The sequence below is a fragment of the Mauremys reevesii genome, linkage group 8 (genome assembly GCF_016161935.1).
Source record: "Mauremys reevesii isolate NIE-2019 linkage group 8, ASM1616193v1, whole genome shotgun sequence".
Lineage (NCBI taxonomy): Eukaryota > Metazoa > Chordata > Testudines > Geoemydidae > Mauremys > Mauremys reevesii.
Window position 1 is genome coordinate 75,855,551 of NC_052630.1, and position 19,598 is coordinate 75,875,148.

The 19,598-nt window shown below is 47.1% G+C and overlaps 1 protein-coding gene across 4 annotated transcripts in view; it reads left to right on the plus strand.

Annotated features, from left to right (window-relative positions):
- Nucleotides 1–5,015: 5,015 nt before the first annotated feature.
- Nucleotides 5,016–19,598, plus strand: part of DIPK1A (divergent protein kinase domain 1A) — a 42,403-nt gene continuing 27,820 nt past the window's right edge. For 2 of the 4 annotated variants that reach the window (XM_039484464.1, XM_039484462.1), the window contains exon 1: nucleotides 5,016–5,262. Coding sequence is in view for 2 of the 4 variants with exons in the window: in XM_039484462.1 (XP_039340396.1) it covers nucleotides 5,209–5,262 (54 nt within the window). In the remaining 2 variants the exon portion in view is untranslated. Of the gene's footprint in view, nucleotides 5,263–16,798; nucleotides 16,893–19,598 lie in introns of those variants that run through there. The other 2 variants (XM_039484465.1, XM_039484463.1) reach the window with 2 other exon arrangements.

A 19,598-nucleotide genomic window follows, 5' to 3' on the forward strand; every position in this document is an offset into this window, starting at 1 on the left:
AGAATGGCTGGAGTGGCTTACGGTGAAGGCTGCAGCAGAACCCCATGGAGAGGTGGGGCAGTTGGCCTCAGATCACATAAGGTGCCCCTTAACACTGCTGTGTGCCCTCCCCGCCCCCCCCCCCCGCCCCCAGGCTGGGAGGTAAAACTCTGCAGATAAACTTTTGAACTCTGTGGCTGCACTGACCAGGAACAGAGATTTTTGTGTTGTTGGACTTAAGACCCCAAGGGGAAAAGGATACTGCCAAACTTACTTTTGTTCATGGTTTGTGTTATGAATCCTGTTTGTGGTGTTTCCCCAACATAATGCCGCATTGTTTCCCTCCTTTATTAAAAGGATTTTGCTACACTCAGACTCCGTGCTTGCGAGAGGGGAAGTATTGCCTCTTAGAGGCACCCAGGGGGTAGTATGTAGTTGTCCCAGGTCACTGGGTGGGGGCTTGAGCCAGTTTTGCATTGGGTTATTGAAACAGAACCCCTAGATACTGAACCTGGCCCTTCTTGCTGACAACTCAGATGGGCAGAAGGGTTACATAATTATTACAAAAGCCTTGGTTTTATTTGGAAATGACACTGAATTCAATGGATGAAGTTCAGTGTTGACATAAATGGTGGAGAAAGTTACATGTTGGGTATAAGTAAGTAGTAAAGCAGTGTAGCTTGTATTGTTCTGACAAAACACCTAACTTGCACAAATTGCAGAGCAGAAGGATGTGTAGATCAGGAAAAACAACATCAGGAGGGGGGAGGGATGGATGGCTTTATGTTGCACCTTGTTTGATTTTCCTGCTGTGTCCCTCCCTTTCCATTCCTTCAGAACATTCCATTTGTTTTACACTCCCCCTGAATGCCAAGTCAGTAAAAGCTATACTTCTTCTCCTGATGTTACTGCTAAATTGGCCTGGAGATTCCATGTGAATTGCACCCACATACAGTAGCCTGAATTTGGCCAACTCTATTTACAATATAACAAAAAAAGCTTACCTGACCCTGCATAAGGGAACAAAAAAAATAAACTCCAGTGCTGGAAAAAAGCATGTACTCCTATAATCAATAGTGTGATTAAAGTCTCATGTATTGAGTGAGAAACTTAGTGAACACATGCCTGGATCTGGTGGGATCTAGACATAATCAGAAATGGAACATCTAGACTTCTGACTACCATGTGAGAAACCCAAGTTTCAAACTATCATTCCCAGGGCTGGCACAATGCACTGGATGAAGCAATTGGTCCAGATTATTCAACAAGATTTTAAACTTTTGCTCTGTAGTTTTTGCTTTATGTTGCCTCTAATGCTCTCGCCCTCTCCCAGTCAGAGGGAGGCCACTCAGGCTAGTCCTATAGGGTCCAGACCAGAGTCTGAGAGACAGGCCAATAGTCAATACCGGGCTTTAGCCTGGTCTGGGGTAGTTCACAGAGTCAGCCCTTAACTATAGGGTATCAGGGCTGTCTTTGGCCTGGGCAGAACTCATCAACTAGCAAACCAACAGTCTCAAAGGGGCTGACTGTAGCCAGAGTGGAGCTCAAGTGGCCAGCAAACAAACCGTCTCATAGGTGACTGAGCTCCTATTCTGGGCTAGAGCCTCCTTGCACCATATATGGGGTCAGCCACCCAGGGTGGAGGTGGCAGGGGGACACAGGCCCACCCTACTCCACTGCATCCCAGCCCAGAGCCCTGGCAGGGGCAGGGCTGGCTGCCCCTGTGTCAGCAGGGATCCAGATGCAACACACCAACTGAGCCACACTAGGTTCTGCAGCCAGCTACTCCATGGCTGTCCCTGGGCTACTGCCTGCCTCCCCAGGGTTTAGTACCTGCAGCCTCCATGCCTCTTCCAGCTTTTTGGGGTAGACAGAAACAGGTACTATGGGCCAGTCCTCATCCATGCCAGGGGATCAGGAACAGTCAGGCATGGGTTCCTCTCAGGGCCTCTAGAGAGCAGGCTAAACATCCTCCTCCATTACAGGCTCTCCCCCAACTGAGCTGCAGGGCCGGCCTTTTATACTTCCGGCCCCGCCCTGGTCCTTCCAGCAAGGGGGGGCGGGGTAATCTAGGCTCCGCCCCCTCAGGGGCATGGAATGCTCTCGCCCTCTCCCAGTCGGAGGGAGGACACTCAGGCTCACTACATTGCCTTTCTGTTCCACCCCCACACTGTAGCTGGACTAGTATAAGGAGGTGGAGTGAAGAGAAGAGTAGAAATGATGCAGAAAGCATAGCCAGCACTGGGCCTGTTGCTATAGGAAGAGAAGAAGAGAACATTCTAACTGGTAAAATTTTGACTGTTAAAGCCTGGATTACTTTAAGAGGTACTGATCTTGTTTATGAATTAGCAGGGCTTCACTTCAGAGAAGGTCCATCAGTGACTGTGTTATTCCAGAAGTGTTCTCACAGCATCCCTGGGCCTTAAAATGCAAGACACTTAAATTCTGCATAATTCTCTAGCTTCATAGCTTCACAACCATATGTAGTTTCCAGACTCACTTCCTTCTTTAAAAGAAGGTCCTGCCACAAAATCACTACTTAGAAGCTCAGCCTAGTATTTTTCTTTACCTTCAGTTTAATCAGAACAGCCTTCCTTAAGGAATGTAATAAAATATACACTTGATATATGTAGAATGCTTTCCCTCCATAAATCACTAAGCCCCAGATTTTTAAAGGTATTTAGGCTTTGATGTGCTCAGCGCTGCAATGTCTAACTGATTTAGGGGCCTAGGTCTCATTTTTTCAAAAGGGATTTAGGCTCTTAGGAATCCAAATCTCATACTGTCAAGGGGATTTAGGCTCAGGCATCTGCTGACATATGATTGTTTGGAGGAACCTAGTGACCTACAGATCTCTGGGGTACCGTAGGGGGAGAGTTGCTTCCTGGGAAATCCTTGGGGGCCTGTGGGTTGGACACTGGGGATGCTCTTGACCAATGGAGGCTCTGAGTCTCCTGTGGGCAATTCTAGGCTGTGGATCCCACCTTGCTGGGGACAGCAAAGACTATTTTTGGGGGGAGTGGGGAGAGTGGTAACCCCTTGGGGTTTAGAGAGCATGTCCCCTTTAAAACCTCTTCTTAAAGCAGAGGAGGTGCTGGTTGTTCCAGTGGGGAGGGGGTTGAGAGAGAGAGGGAGGGAGAGAGAGTGGCAGTGACAGGTGTGAGTGTGGCCTTTACATAGCAAAGAGGCTGAGAACCAGCCAAAATGCCAGGAAGCACAGAGTGCCAGCCAGGAACATCCCAGGATGGGAGGCAGAAGGAGCGCTGTGCTGGGAAGGAAACACCTGAGAAGGACAAACTGAAGCCAGACCCAGTATTGCCATCACCCAGAACTATATGGGTTTGTGAGTACTGGGGCTTGTCACTTTGCACTGGGAACTAAGGAAGGAGGTTGTTGCACTGTGTGGGTGTGCAGAGAATGGGGTTTGTTGGGGAAAGTTTACTGGTGCCAAAGACAATCAGGAGCACCCAAGAATCACTGCTGGACTGGAAGTCTGCCAAGGATTCCTGAGGTCTGAATCTAGATGCATTGCTCAGTGTCACCCTCATATAAAAGGATAAATGTTGGGCCCGTGAGTCCTTGTGTTGGATGTAACCCTGCTTTACTGCTCCCCCTCTCTCTTCCCTCTATTTTCCTCCATTCATCCCACTGTCAATAAATATTTCCTTTGCCTGTAGTCACTGTACTAATCCACTGTGTGTATGTATTTAGTAAGTGGGGTTAGGAACAGGTGCTCCTGGGGTGGAAGGGAGATTCTCTACTGTGTTCCTGCATGTGCCTTTTCTTGGCCAGAGCTGCCCTGTAGAGTGGACTCCACCTTGGCCATGAGAGTAAGGTGGCCAGATGTCTGGTTTTTGACCGGAAAGTCTGGTTGAAAAGGGGACCTGACAGTGTCCAGTCACATCTACTGACCAGACACCCTAAGTCCAGTTACAGTGAGCAGGGGAGGTGCCGGGTCATCACCCACTCCAGCCCCTACTCAGCCAGAGCCGCCTCCTGTCTTCATCAGGCGGCTGCAGCTCCCAGCCCCAGCTCTGCAGATACGTCCCTCCTGAGCTGGGTGGGAGGAGGAAAAGCAGTGAGGAACTTGGGGCAGGGGGGAAGAAGAGGGGATGGGAGCAGGGCAGGGGTGTGGGGGGGAAGAGATGGGGCAGGGGAGGTTCTAGCACTTCTGCTAGAGTGTCTGGTTTTTAAATATTACCAAGTTAGTAACCCTACATGAGGGTGCTGTAGTTATACTGAATGTGGGAGGTGACCCACTAGAGAGCTATTGCCAGAGCTGGCCTGCAAGATACTCAGAATTTATGGATGGTAGGCCAAGGCCCAGTTTGCAGTGCAGCAGAAAATTTGAACATGACTGCCTAGGTACTATTGGGACAGATGTATTAGAAATCCCATAGCGAGGCAGATAGGAATAGAGTTGGTAGAATAATCGGCATGAAGAATGTATTTCAGTTCTTCCCCATCAACTATTCAATAAAGATTTTCATTATTCAAACGCCTGTGTACTACTGGGATATTAGTTTGTGAATATCTTTGACCAATCTGACATATTAGTAATAACTTCCTTCCTTATTTGACCAGCACTAGATGGGACTAGACCTGCTGCTGCTGTCTGACCACGTGGGTGGAGGGAAGGGAAAGGAGAGATTAGGGTAAAATTAACCACACTGGGACGGTGCCCAGTGCCCAGCATCTTAATTCCAGATCTGGGTGCTACTCCCCCCCAAAGGCCTAGAACTACGGAGAGGGGTACCCTAGCTCCACGGCATTGGCCCAGGGACTGCAGGGGAAAGGGGGCGTGGGTCTGGGCTCGTGACTGAGGGGGTGTCCTACCCACTATTGCAGTCGCTGCCCCACGTACTGGGAGCGTGCTCGGCACTAGGCGGGGCAAGCCCGGCCCCTTAGCGCTCGGGCGGCCAACTTCCCCTTTAAGCCGAGGAGGCGGCGCGGGCGGTCTGTGTCGGCAGAGACACTGGCCGGCCGCCCTTTAAGATTCCGCGCTGCCCTGCCACTTGCTGCTGCCGTCAGCGCCGAGGGGCCGCTGGGCAGCGAGGACGGAGCCGCTACCTGCTTCTCCTGCGCTGCGGGTCGCAGCGGCCCCAGCCCCAGCCCGTTCTCCCGGCGCCGCGGTGCGAGCGGAGGGGGCTGGGCGGGCGGGGAAGCGCTGCCTCCGCTCCGCCTCGCCTCGCCTCTGAGCGCAGCCCGCTGCGGGGATGTGCCATTGCCATGGCGAGGAGGCTCTTCCCGGGGGCCTGGCTCAGGAAACGCTACTACGCTCAGGTAGGCCGGCAGCCGGCCGCCCCCCGGCGCTGGGTCGGGGCCGGGGGCGCTGTACGGGGCGGGCACCTGGACCGAGGCTGGGGGGAGGGACGTGCCAAGCCCCCCGAAGCTCTGGTGGGTCCGGCCCGGCCCGGCTCTCCTCTGCCCGCCGTGTAGGGGCGCTGCCGTCGCGGCCCCTCTTGCCTGTGCGCGGCACAGAGGTGCGGGCATTCCCCGGCCTGGCGTGGGCGCAGCTACCCCCGCGTGTCAGGCGGCGCGGGCCGGCAGCAGCCCGCTGCCCTCAGCTGTGCGCGCTCCAGCTGCCGCGGGGCTTGGGCAGCTTCCAGGAGCGGGGTGCGGAGCAGCCTCTGCCGCTTGGCAGGTTAGACACCCCGGGGCTGTGAGACCGGCAGCGTCGCAGGGGCACTGGACCTTGTAGCCAGACTTCATTCGTAAGATGTAAAACGCCAGCCCCTAAGCTGAAGTATCAGCACTAGTGTCATGTGTCTGTCACGGGTTAATGCAGGTGTATAATGCCACACCATGCGCGCGCTCTCTCTGGATTGACTGTTGAGGATAGTGTATGTTGATGGCTGGGCTCACTGGTTCTTCATCAGGCCTCCTAACACACTGCCCTAGGTCTCTCATCTACTCTATCACCCACCTTTACCAACTCTCTTTAGCATTGCAGTGTTGATGATCATGTAGTGTGTGAAGTCATCTCTGACAAAAAAGGTTCAGAGAAGGGCAATTAAAATGATTTAGGGGTTTGGAACCGGGCTCATATGAGGAGGGATTAAATAGGCTAGGACTTTTCAACTTGGAAAAGAGGAGATGAAGGAGGGATATGATAGAGGTCTATAAAATCATGAGTGATGTGGCAAAAGTAAATAAGGAAAAGTTATTTACTTGTTCCCTTAATATAAGAACTAGAGGCCACCAAATGAAATTAATGGGCAGCAGGTTTAAAACAAATAAACCACACAGCACACACTCAACTGTTGTCAGATGCTACTGGTGTGGTGCTCTGCTCTGTTCAATGTTGATATCAATCGGCTGCGTGCGTGTGTTCCCTCTGTGTGCTGCCCCAGCTCTGCGCAGATCGCTGACACAGCAGACCCAAGAGAACCCCTAATGACCACAGAGTCCAGTAAGGTACAAAGGCACGTTGGCCAGGTTTATTGCTGTATGGACACAATGATAGTTCCCCGTAGATTACTTAGTCTACCGGGCATACTATGAGAAAGTGCCTCTTGGCAATGGACTCAGCTCAGTCAGTGGCAGGACTTTCCACTGCCCCCTCGGCCGGACCAAGACACCACCCCAGGGATGCATTCTTATACACAGGTACAAACAAGTTACACATCACTCCTGACGTATTGAGGTGCAACCCTTCTACGTAGCAAGGTACAACCCCTCTTCGTAGTAAGGTGCCGCCTCTCACCTTGTACATGTTGGTTCGATCAAAACAACTCTATCCATCATATTACCCTTTTGGCCTTGTCATTGGGATGGGTCGGCCTGTTCCTTGTTAGCTGTGGAATGTTCCAATATAGTGTGTTCTGGTACCGTGTTTATACTTTACTACACTAGGTGAATATATGTTTATGCAACATCAGCCCTTTCCTTGCCAGCTTCTGTGAGCAGGGCCTGCCTCTGGCTCACAGCTTAACTTTGCTTTATGTTAGCAAAGTCTTGACCATTACTTTAGTTTAGGCCTCAGGCCTCATACCAGGCCTCTGATACCAAGGTTTATATCTTAGGGCCTCCTCTTACTACATCAACCTGTGGATCTTCTTGTCTGAGGAGGTTGTGAAGGCTAGGACGATAACAAGGTTTAAAAGAGAACTGGATAAATTCATGGGGGTTGAGTCCATTAATGGCTAGTAGCCAGGATGGGTATGGAATGGTGTCCCTAGACTCTGTCTCTTTGTCAGAGGGTGGAGATGGATGGCAGGAGAGAGATCATTTGATCATTACCTGTTAGGTTCACTCCCTCTGGGGCACCTGGCATTGGCCACTGTCAGCAGACAGGATACTGGGCTAGATGGACCTTTGGTCTGACCCAGTACGGCCAGTCTTATGTTATGTTTACAGGGATTATCAGAAACCAGAGAAAGAGGCTGGCATGTGGACTAATGTGTGTAACAAGTTACAAACTGCTGTTCAAATGGCTAGCTGCACCCGTCATATTACCAGTAGCTTTGTGTCACCGCTGTATTCATGTTGTATCTTTTTTTTTTTATTAAACTCTACAGACATCCATTCTATTGAGAAGAAAATGACAGGATTCAATAACCGTTTAGACTAAGTGTAATTCTTTATATGGGCAGCAAGATGGTTCATTTTTGACACATCTGCCCTAAAAGCAAACCATTTGAAAGGGATCTGTATTTTGTTTTTGGGAAGAACTGTATCTTGTATATACACAACAGATGCTTCACCCTGCCTGTGTGTACATGCATGTCCTTGTGTGTGTACCTCCGTATGTAGTGTAGGCAGTATAAATGTATGCTATGAATATATATTACATAAATTGTCTGTGCATACACTTTCCCCCATCTGTAATATTAGGGTAATAATAACAATCTTTGTAAAGTAACTCAAGATCTTCTGGTAGAAAATGCTCTTTGCCTTAAGAATACTTCGTGATATGGTGTCTCATATTGAAATCCACAGACTAACTATGAGCTTAGGCTAGGAATGTCTTCAGGCATATGGGGAGGAAATTCCTTTTATCTGCTTCATATATACATTTTCATTTCAGTGGATGTCCATTGCTTTTTCTGTTTTGAGAGAGGGTAAATAGGGCACTTGTTTAATCTTCTCTGTACTATTATTCAATTACTACGTCACCTCTTTCCTCATTCTTAAACCTAGTAATCCTAAACTATCTTCTTCATCTCTTTGTACTAAAGAGTTTTCAGATCTCTAGTCATTTGAATTGCCTTTCTCTAGAACTTTATAGGGGGTATTCAGAGTGGAGGGGTGTAACAATGCTGGTTTTGGTGAGGCCCAATTGAGAGTGCCAGTTCAGAACAAATTGCTTAAAGCAGGGTGGTTACAGCCCAAGGCTGGGGTTTTTCCACCTCTAAAGCAAAGCAAACCAAACCAGCCAGACAGAGAGGACTTTGGTTTTACCCCACTGGCTAATCACAAGTCACACAAGCAATTCCCTTAGACACTCCAGTTTCCCAGTATCACCACCAGTGCCACTTGTTATGGGGACAAATGGTTATAAAAACCAATGCCCCAGTAAAAGGAAAAAAGGGTCTCCTGATCCCAAAGGACCAAGCCCCAGACCCAGGTCAATATACAAATCAGATCTTGCCCACAAATCACACTGTTGCCAATCCTTTAGAGTCTAAAGGTTTATTCATAAAAGGAAAAAGATATAGATGAAAGCTAGAATTGGTTAGATGGAATCAATTACTTACGGTAATGGCAAAGTTCTTGGTTCAGGCTTATAGCAATGATGTAATAAGCTTCAGGTTCAGACTCTGGAGTACATCCCCAGCTGGGATGGGTGATCAGTCCTTTGTGTAGAGCTTCCGTCTGTAGCAAAGTCCCTCCAGAGGTAAGAAGCAGGATTGAAGACAAGATGGAGGAGCTGCAGCAGCTTTTTAGTTCTCTTGCCATGTGGTCTCTGCTTTCTTTGTCCCAAAGACAAGCTGTCAATCACATGGCATGGAAAAACCTCAGAGTTCTATCCATAGGCATGTCCCTTGTTGAGTCACAAGATGTGTCTGCCTTCTCTCAATGGGTCAGTTGTATAGCTTATGGTCCTTAATGGGCCATCAAGCAGGCTAGGCAGAGTTGACACCAACTTGTCTGGGGTGTCACCCAGAAGCATAGCATAAGTTTGAAATACAGTCTAGAACCAATATTCATAAGTTCAACTACAAAAAATGATACACCCATATAGACAGCATAATCATAACCAGCAAACCATAACCTCTCCAGAGACCCCTTACATGACAACCTTTTTTTACAATACTTGCTGCAAATATATAACAATGGTTGCAACAGTCAATCTGTAACTAGAATAGATATGTCAATAATGTCACACTACACCTTTATAGGGGGTATTCGGAGTGGAGGGGATAGTATTGACTTCTGTAATTTTGTTGTTTGGTATGCAATATTGTCAATAACATTTGCGTTTAAATAGTTTAAGGATAACCCTTCCCATTTTATTTAGTTTACCTGCTTATAAAGAACTTTTATCTGTTAAAGTACGTGCTGTAAAATACATTTAAAACTTAAATGAGACACTTGTACAGGCTTCCTAGCTAGGACCCTCCAAACTAGTTGCTGCCTCCTACCCTAATATAACTCAATCTAACCACCATCAAATCTCACCATTTTACCTCCACTCACTCCTCACTGGGCTTGGGATGGGAAAACTTGGCTTTTGAAACCACTTTTTGCAGAGACACACTTTTGAAATATACAGAAAACATGAGTCAGAATGTTGATAGAACTTCTCATTGGAATCCCTGGAACAATTATTTTTCCTTTTAGTTTCCTATTATATCTATTGGGGCCAGAAGGAAAAGTAGTAGCCATTGTGACTTTGGACTGATGCCTCTAAAAGACTGTTTTATGGCTCTGTTTTGAGAGGGTTAATGAGATGGCCTTTGAGTGTGAATTTATTTTGCTATGTTGTGTTATGTGCCTTCTGCCAGTTGATGCATGTGTAGAATTGGCAGGAGGCTGTCAATATGTTGGCTTTACTTGTTGTTATGTGGTGGTGGCCCCACATAATATAGCTCTTCCTTCTAAAGATCCCAAAGAGCTCACCAGACTTTATATAAAGGGTTCATTTAACCCATTATTGAAATGTAGTTATGTCTGGGATGGAGATTGGAAGACTCTAAGCAACATATAGCAATACTACACAGCAGTGCAGGACAGAAAGGGAATATTACTGTAGAGACAGTTATTGCCTAGTTCAGTGGTTCCCAGCTTCATTGGTTCTTGTACCACCTTTTTTTTTTTTTTTTTTAAGAATTGATTAACATCTCACTCCTGTAGCAAGTTTGGGCCTCCAAAGATTGGTTAAAAATGAAGATGCAAATCTAAACACTTTACTCTTGTTTAATGTGTAAACCAGATAGACATTAGGCCAAATTTTCTACTCTTGTCTGGCTATGTTGTGCGCCTCAGGCTGTACAAAGGGGCTGAAATCTGGCTATAGTTGGCTGATTGATAATACCCTGGCCAAGGAGGATGGAGTGGTTTGATCTTTCGGCTGCTGTAAAGTCATCAGAAGGCCCTTTCCAACCCTGGTATCAGGGGCGGCAGGTTTGTATAATTTTTGGTAGTGCCCAGAATGGGTCCAAGTCCTCCCCCACTCCCGCCTAAAGCTCTGGGAGGGAGTTTGGGTGTGGGAGGGGGTTTGGAGTGCAGGCTCTGGGAAGAAGTTTGGGTGTGGGAGGGGTGCAGGCTCTGAGATGGAGTTTGGGTGCTGGGTGTAGTCTCTGGGCTGCGGCAGGGGGCTGGGGTGTGGGAGGGAGTTTGGATGCAGGAGAGGTGCAGGCTTGGAGGGAGTTTGGGTGCGAGCTCTGGGCTGGGATGGGTTTGGGGTGCTGGGTGTGAGCTCTGGGAGTGGGGTTGGGTGCGGGCTCCAGATTGGGACAGAGGGTGCGGTGCAGGCGTGGGGCTGGGCCAGGGATGAGGAGTTTGGGGTGCAGCAGGCAGGCTGCCCTGGGGCTGGGAGCCAGAGAGGGGCAGTCCCCCCCCCCCAGCCCTCTCTCTGCCAGCAGCAGCGAGCTTTGGAGGGGAAGGGGGGCCCTCTCTGACACTCACCAAAGCCCCACCCCCCAGGCTGCTGCTCAGGAGGTCCTGTCAGGATAAGCCCCCCCCCTCCCTTGAAGTTGACTTGAAGTCGCCTGCCTGTGGGGGTGCTGCCATGTGCCTCCTCCCCTCCTTCCTCTGCAGGTGCAGCAGCTGCCTCAGGCTGCCCTCAGTACCGCTCCCTTCTAGCCAGCCGTGGCCGGTGAGAAAGCACAGCATGGAACTGCAGGGGGCAGCCACCTGCTGCCCAGGGCAAGCAGGGATGCTTGGTGGGGAGGGGGCAGGTGGGGCTGGGGACGCTCCAGGGGAGGAGTGTGGGGGCAGCAGGTGGGGCTGGGGGAGAGATTGGGCCCTGAACACTGGTGGAGCCAGGCCACCCGGGCTGTGAATTTGCTGGAGCCCAGTTCACCACGGGCCCATACAACTTGCCGCACCTGCCTGGCATAGGTACTGGGAGAATAAAGTGTTTTCTCTCTATAGTGTTTCTCCACTAGCATTTATTCTTTTAGGGAATATAGAGCAGCCCTGGGCTGCAATAATTTACACTGGTGTTGGGACAGTACAGACCAGCCCTCAGAATCTGGGACCCAGAACTGTCTTGTTTGATGCTCCCCTTTTTGGAACATGGCTTCAGAAGAGAATCTGTCTCACTGCTTTTTAATTAAATCCTTCTTACTAACAGTCAAAAGCAGTATATCCCGAAGTGTGGGTATATTTCCCCTGGGGAGGCACAAATAACTAGCCAGAATGACACTGAGGCTTTGGCTACACTTGCATTTCAAAGCGCTGCCGCGGCAGCGCTTTGAAGCGCTAAGTGTAGTCAAAGCACCAGCGCTGGGAGAAAGCTCTCCCAGCGCTGTCTGTACTCCACCTCCCTGTGGGGAATAACGGACAGCGCTGGGAGCGCGGCTCCCAGCGCTGGGGCTTTGACTACACTGGCGCTTTGTAGCGCCGCAATTTGCAGCGCTGCAGAGGGTGTGTTTTCACACCCTGCTGCAGCGCTGCAGATTTGTAAGTGTAGCCAAGCCCTGACAGATCTGTTTTTTAGAGCCTCAGATTTCAAGTCTCTTACCCTTTTAAAGAAACCAAGTCTCTACTTGTTATGGTTGTAAAGAAAAACTTGACCATGCATCCGACGAAGTGGATATTCACCCACAAAAGCTCATGCTCCAATATGTCTGTTAGTCTATAAGGTGCCACAGGACTCTTTGCTGCTTTTACAGATCCAGACTAACATGGCTACCCCTCTGATACTTGACCTGTGTGTAACACACAGGTCAAGTATCTGATGAAGCAATGTCTGCCTGAGTGTGAAGGAAGTCTGAAACAATGGCTCTGAAGTGTGAAGTACCCCATTCATTTCAATGGATGCTAACTCAGTAAAAATGTAAATGTTAACACTGTTAACTATAAAAAAAAACAGGAGTACTTGTGGCACCTTAAAGACTAACAAATTTATTTAAGCATGAGCTTTCGTGAGCTACTATTTCACTGCTCATCAAACACACCTGGGTGTGTCTGATTCCCTTTATTTTGAAGGGAAGGGGGCTTAGCTTTTAAAAGTTTGGGGGAATGCTGATCTAGGTTGTTCCTAAGAGCTGCCAGTTTACCTGCAAATCTTGTAACTAGAATAATTGTATTGTGAGGCTGAAGAGATTGACAAACTAGTAGGTTCATGTATAGCAACTGAATTTTTCAGTCATAACATGTGCAGTCCTACTGGCTTAAATAATATTGTGAGGCAAAATTTTGCATGTTGTCTTTAAAGATCTCAAGTGCAAGCAATCAGAAAAGTCACTGGTAGCAGAAAATTACTGTCATCTGATTTCCCTCAGTTTTTAATCCTTGATTTATTTTCCATCTTCTTTACTTATGAGAGAACATCCTGTTTTTCTGTCTTATCTTTTACTAGAGTACAATGTCCATTGCTCACTTGTTCCTCAAATTGGTGGTGATTTAAAATATAAATAGTTCAAGACATTCATCATCATAATGTGTATGTTCACCACTTTTAGAGAAAATGTGAATGCATCCATGCCTTGTCAACAGAAGTTCTCCATTATTCACAAACCCCAAATGTTGTGTTCACACCAACCTGGCTGAAACATACTGTGTCTTTATAAATCCTTTAAAATAGAAATGAGCAGATAACAAAAGGAAATTCATAATGTGGTCAAGTGACAATATTAACGAACTGGAAGCATAATAAACATTAGCTGGAACCTGCAGTACAGAACTGGGAACTGTGTTCTATGTAGTTTATTTAAACATGATTATATAGTACAGTGGTAAAACACTTTTTTGGTAGAATTAACCAAATGTTACTTAAAACCTTATAGTAGAATAATATAAAGTAGTTACAGAAAAACTGGCTAATAATTCTTACTGATATCTTTCAGTTTTCTATTACCCATGTCATAGAATATCAGGGTTGGAAGTGACCTCAGGAGGTCATCTAGTCCAACCCCCTGCTCAAAGCAGGACCAATCCCCAGACAGATTTTTGCCCTGATCCCTAAATGGGCCCCCTCCAGAATTGAACTCAAAACCCTGGGTTTAGCAGGCTAATGCTCAAACCACTGAGCTTATCCCTCCTCTGGAATGCATCCGGCTTTGAATTTTGCCAAAGTGGTTTTACCAGATCTGCATCCCAGGGGATGACAGTATAATTACCATGCAGCACACATTTTTGTAGAATGTAAAAGTGATGGCAAGATGTTCAACTGTGTCTCTGGCTTTTTAGATATGTCAAGCTTCTTCCTTCATGCCTGTGTTCCCTGGCTCATGTCCAAGACCAAGAGGATTGGTGAGAATGTAGGGTGGAGGAAAGAAACAGTATTTACTAGCTCTGAATTATTTTCTTTCTAGCTCATCTCAAAATTCTTGCCCTCCCAGAGTCCTAATCATGTAATGATTCTTCTTAGTTTCCTATAATTGATTTCATATGGACATATGGCAATATCTGTATGAATAATCATCTACACCGTGAATATATTAAAACAAACTTTCCATAAAACCGACATTCTTCTTTTTCCCTTGGTCACTACCAGATTTTCTAAAATTATGTTCTGGCTTAGTTCTGTTTCTGTTCTACAGTTGATCAGCCATTATGTTAAAACCTTTAAGCAAACAAAACAAAAGAGATAATCCTGTAGCTGTTTACCAGGATAAGTTTTATTTAGAAAAGTAAGGCAAAGAGGTTTTCTTCACACTATTTGCATTAGCTTTCACTTGCTGTAATTTCTGGTCAGTTGTGCCAATCTTACTTCCACAGTTTTGTGTGTGTGTGGGGAAAACTGAGGAAAGCATGTTAAATATGCTTTACAAGAATTGTCAATAAATCTATATCATGCTTCTGAATTATAACTTCTTTGTCAAGGGGAGTTTTGCAGGGAAGAAACCTGTAACCGGCTGCAAGAAGGCAGTTTTTAGGATTGCCTTAGGTTCTAAGGATCTGATGAAATCATTCTTAGCCACTTTTTCCTGTAGGTATTATTGAAGATGACATCAAGAGCATGGTAACTAAACTAGTTGCAAAGCAGCAAAAGATTCACTCTTTAAAAAATCCAAGGAAAGAAAGGGTCTTCCTGCAGTAGAACAACAGAGTACCTTTCTTTCCAGCCAAACACTGCCCCCAGCGTCCTGTTATCTGCAGACTTGCTGCTCTGCAACTGCAGTCCTTCCCAAGAGAATCCTTCACCTCTTTTGTTTAATTACTGTAAATTACTCTGGCATCCTGCCTAAAGTTGCTTGTCCAAAACAAAGTTTGCAAGCCATATTGATCCCAGAGTTGTGTGAACAGCTCTTTCATACAAATGCCCTGCCATGGAGGACATTCAACCTGTTAAAATCAGTCTTCCTAAAATGAAAAATATGTCTAAAGTAAAGGACTAAGGGCTTGGCTACACTAACAGTTTGCAGCGCTGGTCATCCAGCTGTGTAGGAGCAGCGCTGGTGTGTGGCCACATTTGCAGCATTTCTAGCGCTGTTGGGAGTGATGCATTATGGGCAGCTATCCCAGCATTCAAGTGGCCACAACGTGCTTTTCAAAAGAGGGGGGTGGAGTGGGGTCTAGTGTGACAGGGAGCGGGGGGAGAGAGAGAGTGGATTTTTGGAGCCAACACTGTGTGTTAGCTTCCTGACTTGAAAAATCAGAACATTTTTCCAACCCCTTAGTCTTAACTCTTAATTGCAAACAGCCTGCAGGCAACACGACTCTCCGCTGTTTCCCTGCCTGCCTCTCATTTGATTGTTTACAGCCAGGTACAGATGATCACAGCAAACAGGAGCTCTGTTTGTTTTTTAGATAGCAGCAGCAGCAACGGAGGAGCTCCACAGAGCTGTTCACAACAGGGAGGAGGATCTCATTTGATTGTTCACAGATTGATCACAGCAAACAGGAGCTGATAAGCAGCTCCGGGTTCACAACAAAACAAAGACAGGCTGCATAACAAAACAAAGGGAGTAATTTAGTTAAAAGCATTCTGGGATATCTCCTTATTCCCTGGAGGCCAATAAAAGCGCTGGTGTGTGTCCACACTTGATGAGCAGCGCTGGATCACCAGCGCTGCAATCGCTACACCCCAACCTGGCCAGGTGTACAGCCAGCGCTGCAGCCAGGGAGTTGCAGCGCTGGATGTGCCTTGCAGGTGTGGACGGTTACTAATTGCAGCGCTGGAAAGCTTCTACCAGCGCTGCAACTTGCAAGTGTAGCCAAGCCCTAAGTTAAAGATGAACTGCAAAACTAAAGTGAGAGTGGAGTTAAGTCCAAAGTGCATGCTGAACAGCTCCCACTAACCAGGCTTTTCGTGTTGCGGTATGTGTGTGTTTGGAGGTGGTGGCGCTTAGAAAGAAGTTGGATTTCTTTTTTTTTCTGGCCAACCTGGGCAATAGAGTTTAAAGAGAGTAACTGAAATCCAGCCTAGGGCTGATATTTACTACTGATATAGTACTATTGCTATTGTGTATTCTGTAGAACCCAGATCCCAGGTACTGAATAGAATTGCCCTGGACTGTATCCTGAAGGAGTTCAGTGTATAGACTGCTTTATACTGGTGAGCAGTTACTCAGCTGATTAGTTTATTGACATCAGTACACATTACATTTCAATTGTGTGTAGATACCTAGTTGACTTGGGTAAATATTGCTGAGTTCTAATTTAAAACAAAACAAGGAGCTTGTTGTTTTGAGGAATACTTTCAATGTTGTCCCTTACCTGACTCAGGTCTGCACACAAACATCTCTAGCTAAAGTCAAGTGGTGCATTAAGCTTGAGGTAGGTGGCGGTGGACCGTTGGGGTGGATGGGTTGAAGCTTGAGTGCAGCTGAAGTTTGCATAGTAATACAGTCAGGACTCTGTTTACAGTCCAGTCCATTCAAGTATCAGGAGGTCCCCCCATGCTTTCCTGAAACTCCCACCCAGGTTAATTGTTGTCTGTCCCCCCCTCGCATCTTGATTAGACACTATTTCCACCCTGTATTAATACTCAGTTTGATACTTGGACCCTGTCTTTTATGTGGCCCTTTGCACCTGTAGCATTTCTTCTAGCTCAGTTATTAAATCAGTGAAGACAATCTACTGCTGGGAAATGATTAAGTGAAACCCTGGCAAGCTCACTCTACTACAATTTGACTGGGTGATTTCCAGCATGCAGCTCTATACCTAGGCAACTCAAAGGCCTCTTCATGAGTTCATGAGTGACTGACCATGGAGGATCCTGAGGAGGACCCAGAGCTGGGCCTGTTGCTGGTCAGAGTTTTTGGGCGAGGCAGAACCAATGCTAGGGGCCACAGTCACTCCATCCTTGACTAAGACTCTGGGAGGAGATGCTGAAACAGCATTACTTCAGCCAGGTAAGGACTTGATTGACCATTGTTATGGTTAGGGGGGATATGACATAAGGGACCTGTTATTACCTATGAGGAACCAATCTATACAAGGGGATGTTATGTGGTGGAGGGTGGCCTTTAAGAGATGCCATCTGTAGCTTCCCTCATTATTCGGCGGCAGGTCCTTTGGGGTATGGGAACAACCATTACCTTCACCATCCCTGGCATCCAGAGGGTAGGTTTTAGGTAATGCTGCCTCAGCATTTCTTGCTGGGCATAGGAAACCATGATCTCCTTTCCCCCGCAGAACCTGGCATCCAGTAATGTCCACTCAGCACAGCAAGGAATGTGGACGTACCAACTGACATTTCAGGAACTCTGGAATTTAGCAGCTGCAAAGTGAAGAGTTTCACTTAAGGCCTTCACTCCCCTCAATTAATATCTTGATGTGACAAAGAAAGATAAAGGGGAGATTCTCTTCCTTTTTTACCCTACACAGTAAAGCTATGTACTGTTTCTTTGCTTTAAAGCAATCTGCATAGGTGCAATCCAGCCACCCACCCAAAAGGCCACTGACTATCAGCACCAGAGTCTAGAACCAGAGAAGCAGAAGGTAGAGGACACAGGAGGACCTTTTGATGGAGATGCATAGGGACTTTGGCAGAAAGTCTGACCTGCTCTTTGAGCTTCAAAGGGAGATGCTGGAGCAGGAACAGCAATTCCAGACTGCAGCTAAGATGATGCTGGAGAGGGAGGAATGCATGGTGGCAGAGTAAGTTGCCCATAATGTGCTATGTGCAAGCAAGACTGCTAGCAGAAGCACAAGGAGAACCCACACCAAATGATTGCATGTCTTCTAGGCATTATGGTCAGCAAGTGCCAGAACAGCCTGGCCACCGCATTTGCCCAGATTCATCTCCAGCCTAAACTTGCAGCCATGAACCATAATTAAGGCTAATATTTTGTCACAGATATTTTTAGTAAAAATTGTGGGCAGGTCACGGGAAATAATGAAAAATTAATGGAAGATGGTGACCTGTCTATGACTTTTACTAAAAATATCCATGATAAAATGAGGAGCCTGGGAAGCTCTGGGTGGGCTGGGAGCTCCAGGATCCCCTTCTGCTGTCAGCTCTGAACTCCGGAAGTTCCGCCTATGAGCTGCGGGGGTGCCACCTGTGACGGCCAGGACCTGCAGGAGGTCTGCCTATTGGCGGTGGCAGGGGACTGACCCTGCAGCTCCCAGCCGGGGCTGGCTGAAGTCAGAGGTCTTTGGAAGTCCCAGAATCCAGTCAATTGGCAATTATTTTTGGACCAGTCAGATGCCCACCTAGACTGAGGGTAGGTCTACCTTTTGTGGTTATGACTGAATGTTTAAATCTCCTGGGTATGCTTGTAGCCATCCTTGAGCTGTAATTTTGTTCAAACTCTCAGGGTTTGTCTACACTTACAGTACTGTAGCAGGGCAGCGGTACCACTTCTTGAAGGCACTACTTATGCTGATGAGAGAGCTTCTCCTATCGGCATAGGTACTCCACCTCCCTGAGACGTGGTAGCTATGTCTGTGGGAGAAGTCCTCTTGTCAATATAGCACTATCTATGCTGGGAGTTAGGGCGATTATAACTTGGGGGTATGGTGATGTAGTTAAACTGACATAAGTCTGTAGTGTCGACCAGGGCTTAGGCTAAGCAGGGAAAGACCTGATCAACATCTGAATGGAAGTCCTTCAAGGAAAAACCCAGCTGCTGTAGAAAATGTTGTTGCTGATTCAGTAGTTAGTACCCTTCCCTCCAAGTTTGTTGAAATCATATGATTTTTTTTTTAATGTCTGTTCTCCACTCTTGTCTTGTAGAGAATAGTGCTACAACAGCAACATTATTTTGCACCTGTATTTTGTGCTGAGTGCGACTACACAACTGAACTTGTGTTGGGCTCTCCACTTCCTGCCAAAAAGTTGCAGGATCCAGCCCAAAGCTGGTAAAGATGCATAAGGAATTGGGGTAATTAGGTAAAATGTGTAATGTTGACCCCCTATATCTTGTGCTAAGAACCCCTCCGCAGCTGGAACTATTTCAAGATGTGTGAATGTGATCTCTTCAGGTTGTAGGGGAACTGAGACTGGGATTTGATGCTTCCACTCTGCATTTTCCTCTCTCGAGTTTAGCTTTTTTGTTCTTGGCATAAATGAGAGGCAATATTCGGTCCATAGTGCACATCATTACTAAAGAATATTGAAAAATAGGTCCCCTAATATATTACATTATTTTTTCCTAATTTGAAAAACTGCAGTTTGCACGTGCTCCTAGAGACTTGCTAGACCTCTGCAGCTAAAATCTCTATCTACATGCTCAAGCTAGGAGCTCAGCAAATTTTTTTCCATTCAGCTGCAGGTCTGGGTTGCCATGGGCTGGGACCAAGCATCTGAACTGAGAGCAGGGAGAGAGTCTCCTGTTCTCAGTCCTTTCCTGCTGACACCAAGACTATCTGGAGGAGGAAGCTGTCTGATACAAATGCAGAGGGGACAAGAACCAGACCAGGGGTGGCAATGGGAGTTGATCAGGACAAAGAGCTCTGGGAGTTGTGGGGAGGACTAGAAGCTGAGAGGGGTGGGGGAAAGATGGGGGAAATTGGGACTTAGTAGTGAAGGAGACAAGGACTGGCTGGGCAAGAAGACTAGGATTGGGAGCTGGTGTGGGGAAGTGGTGGGTAGGGGAATGGGACTAGGAACC